The sequence below is a fragment of the Macadamia integrifolia genome, unplaced genomic scaffold (assembly GCF_013358625.1).
Source record: "Macadamia integrifolia cultivar HAES 741 unplaced genomic scaffold, SCU_Mint_v3 scaffold1453, whole genome shotgun sequence".
In the NCBI taxonomy this organism is placed as follows: domain Eukaryota; kingdom Viridiplantae; phylum Streptophyta; class Magnoliopsida; order Proteales; family Proteaceae; genus Macadamia; species Macadamia integrifolia.
This window is the reverse complement of record NW_024868209.1, coordinates 80,522-84,436: the sequence shown is the minus strand read 5'-3', so window position 1 is coordinate 84,436 and position 3,915 is coordinate 80,522. Positions and strand designations below refer to the sequence as shown.

Sequence of the window (3,915 nt, the reverse complement as noted above, 5' to 3'; positions counted from 1 at the left end):
CGAAAATTGAACGAATCAATACCAATTCAAAATCAAAATCAAAATCAAACCAAAACTCATAAAAACCAGTTTTTTATTACATAGTAAATCAAACCCAAACTAAACCGAAATCAAAATCAACTCAATGACATTCCAAAACAAGAAATCAAACCGAATAGAAATTTGTAATTGTTTTGGTTTCGATTTCACCTTTACCATATAAAAATCGATTCAAACTAGACAAAAAGCGAATCAAACCAATCGATTGACACTCGTATTTAACGATCAGATATTAGAATAGGATTAAAGAAGAAAAATAATGGCCGGCTTGCGGGAGGGAGGCAAAATGGAAGGACACACATGATCACACGCTCGTCACACGCGGTGACAATTGAGAGTGAGACACCAAGGGGAAGGGGAAGGGAATGCGCGCAGCCAAGATCCTGTTTGGCTTTCCTGTCACGATATGAAATGGATGAAAATCCTCTGTTTTTCTCAATCCTGTTTTTCCTTGTTTTGCTACCTGCAGAATACGACACGTGGACAACTTTAAGACCAACGCACCGGATGTAATAATCCTCACCCAAACTTGACCGTTGGTCTTAAAGTTATCCGCGTGTCGTGTTCTGTAGGTAGCAAAACAAGGAAAAACAGGGATAAGAAAACAGAGGATTTTTTTCCATATGAAATGGGTACCTACAAAAACAAAAAAAAAAAAAAAAAAAAAAAAAGAAAAAAAAAAGAAAGAGATACTCCAATCAGCCAATGAGATTTCAGTTATCATTCATACGCGTATTGTTTCCGCAGTTGCATCCTTCCATAGAGAAACAAGCATCCAAAGAGGAATTCAGCTAAAGGCAGAGAAGAGGAGGAGGAAGAAGAAGAAGAAGAAGAAGGAATGGCGGGTCGGGTGCTGAAGGTGGCGCAGGATGGAAGCGGAGACTACAGGACGGTTCAGGAAGCGATAGACGCGGTTCCATTGGGGAACAATTGCCGGACGGTGATAAGGGTGTCACCGGGTGTCTACAGGCAACCTCTCTACGTGCCCAAGACCAAGAATTTCATCACCTTCGCTGGGTTGCGCCCTGAGGACACCATCCTTACCTGGAACAACACCGCTAACAAGATCGAACATCACCAGGTACTAACTCGCCCCTTTTCCCCAAAAGCCATTCTATCTCGATCTTCAATGACTTGATTGCTGCATTTTCAGGGGTCTCGAGTCATTGGAACTGGGACCTTTGGATGTGGAAGTACCATAGTTGAAGGAGAGGATTTCATTGCCGAGAATATCACATTTGAGAACTCTGCTCCTGAGGTCACTTTCTTTCTATTCCCAATTCCTTTTTGTTTTTTCCTTGTTTTTATCACAGCCTAGGCGTTTAGTTCATGATGGATGCATTCATAGATCTGCCTTAAAAAAGGGTTTTTTTGGTGGAATCTTTTATGTTCAGATGCTGGGTATATCATTGAAACTTTCACTCGTTTTTTTCTCCTACAGGGATCAGGACAAGCTGTGGCATTGAGAGTAACAGCTGATCGATGTGCATTCTATAATTGCAGGTTTCTTGGTTGGCAGGTAAGCCCACCCTTTTAGTTTGATCCGGAGGTATCTTGGTTGAGTTTTAAACATATGTTCTTATATTTGTTTGCCTAGAGTGAGTGCTTTCTTGCAGAAATGCCTTTTTTCTTTTCATGAACTTTATGTAACTTGTGTGTAAAAACTTTTCTTGTATCATATTTCTGTAGGATACCCTGTATCTACATCATGGAAAACAGTATTTGAAAGATTGTTACATTGAAGGAAGTGTGGACTTCATCTTTGGGAATAGCACTGCTCTGTTGGAACATTGCCATATCCACTGCAAGTCAGCTGGATTCATAACCGCTCAAAGTAGGAAATCTTCCCAGGAGTCGACTGGTTATGTCTTCCTGAGGTTTGTGCTCTCCAGTTTTTGCTGTCTGTTTAACCATGTGGGTTCAGTGACATAAGTGTATGAATCTCTTTGCAATTTTATTCTAGTAAGTCAAATTCCATTGCAATCTGATGCTATTGATCTCTTTACTCCAACCCCAAAACTCACAAGCATAATCTGTTCACTACATGGATAGAATAAAATACACCAGCTTAAAGTGCATCCTCTAGTCGTGAAGGAACTGATAGAGTTCTATCCCATGTGATGTTCTTTTCATTCTGTCTTTAATTCATCGTTTCCCAAAATTTATATGGGAAGCCCTCTGAGGATATGTACATACATACTTTTTTTGTGCTTAAAATAGCTTCTTTGGGGTAATGTGAACTGATTCTTCACCTGATTATGCAATGCAAAAGTTTAGGGTTAGAATGACATTGCTTTTATGAGCGATTTATCCTATCCTCTATGTTGAACCCAAAGGTGAGTTCATGTCCAGGTCTAATTGTTTCTTCTTTGTTTTGCTCCTCTTTCTACTTGTCCTGTAGTATCTCAGGAGTCGGAAACAATTGCATCTGTTTTCTTTTGATGACTAATCTAAGGAATTCAAATTAATCAATGCAGGTGTGTGATCACTGGCAATGGTGGCACTGCATATACACATCTCGGGAGGCCATGGGGGCCATTTGGAAGGGTGGTCTTTGCATACACTTGGATGGATGCTTGTATTAAACCTATTGGATGGCACAACTGGGACAAATCTGAAAATGAGAGAAGTGCATGCTTTTATGAATACAGGTATCCTTGTTTGCTCAGTTATCTGCATAGATTGTTTGAAAACTAGATGATGTTCACAGGGTGCAAAATTGTTATTCAAAGGCTCATCCATTCTGGAACTTGGTTGATGTACTAGATTTGCCCAGTTACTCCTGTTGTTGATTGTGTACATTTCACTGTTGGAGTTAGACTTAATTTAGTGACCTTTTTCTTTTCTTTTTCGGCCTGAATGATTTGCTAGTTTTCATTGATGCCGCTAGCTTCAACTCTGTTGAGAGTTTTTGGAAGGTTGGTTTAAAACAGTTCCAATTTGCAATTGGATTGATTAACATTTATTAGCTTGATTTTCGCTTACATGGAAAACTTAGACTTTCAAATAAAATCTTAGGCCCTTAGATATAAGACCCAGGCCATGCTCTTTTTTCTGGTTGAATGGGAGACTAATTTACCCTCTCTGGAATCCTGAATCAAAATTTTTTCCTGTCAGACAAATATAACAAACTTTAACTGTCATGTTCATGTGAATCGCGATGGTGGATCATTTTATTCAATTGATATTTTTCTTTACACCCTTTGGATTTAGCCTCCATCTTGATTGTGAACATGGGGTTTGTATGCATTTGTAGGCATTAAGTTCTAGACATAAGCCAATATGGTCAATATTTTACTGCATTATCCATTTTTATCTGATAAAAATCACTCTCTCCAAGTTTCTAAGAAGTTTGTTTCTGGGTCCTCTTGAACAAATTGCAGGTGTTTTGGGCCAGGTAATTGCCCCTCAAAAAGAGTGATGTGGTGCAGGGAACTTATGGATGAAGAAGCTGACCAGTTCCTTCAGCACTGTTTCATTGACCCAGATGCTGAAAGGCCTTGGCTAGCCCAAAGATTGGCCCTGAAGATACCATACTCGGCTTAGAGATTATTGGTGGTAATCTAAGATTTGACCCAGATAGATGCTCATCTGGAAGATGAATAAGGTAAATTGGCTTGACTTCAAAGGATGTAGGAGATGCAATGACCTTTTCAGTAGATGAATCAGGGTAGTAGGCAATAGATTGAGGATACTCTTCATGATAAGATGTTGGGGAGTTATATATTTGTTTGTTACCTGACGTACCTCAGCAGTTGTGAACTATTTGAAACAACTTGTCTGTAAATGTTTGTGTTGTGTTGGATAATTCGGACTTCTTGTGACTTGGTTTGTATCGAATGAATAAATCTCCACGTATTTCTGCGTAGTGTGGAA

General features: G+C 39.3%; 1 protein-coding gene across 1 annotated transcript; it reads left to right on the top strand.

The window, feature by feature from the left end:
- Nucleotides 1–784: 784 nt before the first annotated feature.
- Nucleotides 785–3,915, top strand: LOC122063783 (pectinesterase 31). Its single transcript, XM_042627485.1, has 6 exons — nucleotides 785–1,120; nucleotides 1,193–1,297; nucleotides 1,481–1,558; nucleotides 1,729–1,916; nucleotides 2,517–2,690; nucleotides 3,423–3,915. Exons 1-6 carry the CDS (start codon nucleotides 878–880, stop codon nucleotides 3,583–3,585), a joined length of 951 nt encoding a protein of 316 aa, XP_042483419.1. The 5' UTR covers nucleotides 785–877; the 3' UTR covers nucleotides 3,586–3,915.

Bases quoted from the DNA above. Each gene is read 5' to 3' on its own strand.
- LOC122063783 (XM_042627485.1), top strand. From the start codon at position 878: ATGGCGGGTCGGGTGCTGAAGGTGGCGCAGGATGGAAGCGGAGACTAC. The intron at 1,121-1,192 runs GTACTAACTCGC...CTGCATTTTCAG, and splicing joins ACAAGATCGAACATCACCAG to GGGTCTCGAGTCATTGGAAC. The intron at 1,298-1,480 runs GTCACTTTCTTT...TTTCTCCTACAG, and splicing joins TTGAGAACTCTGCTCCTGAG to GGATCAGGACAAGCTGTGGC.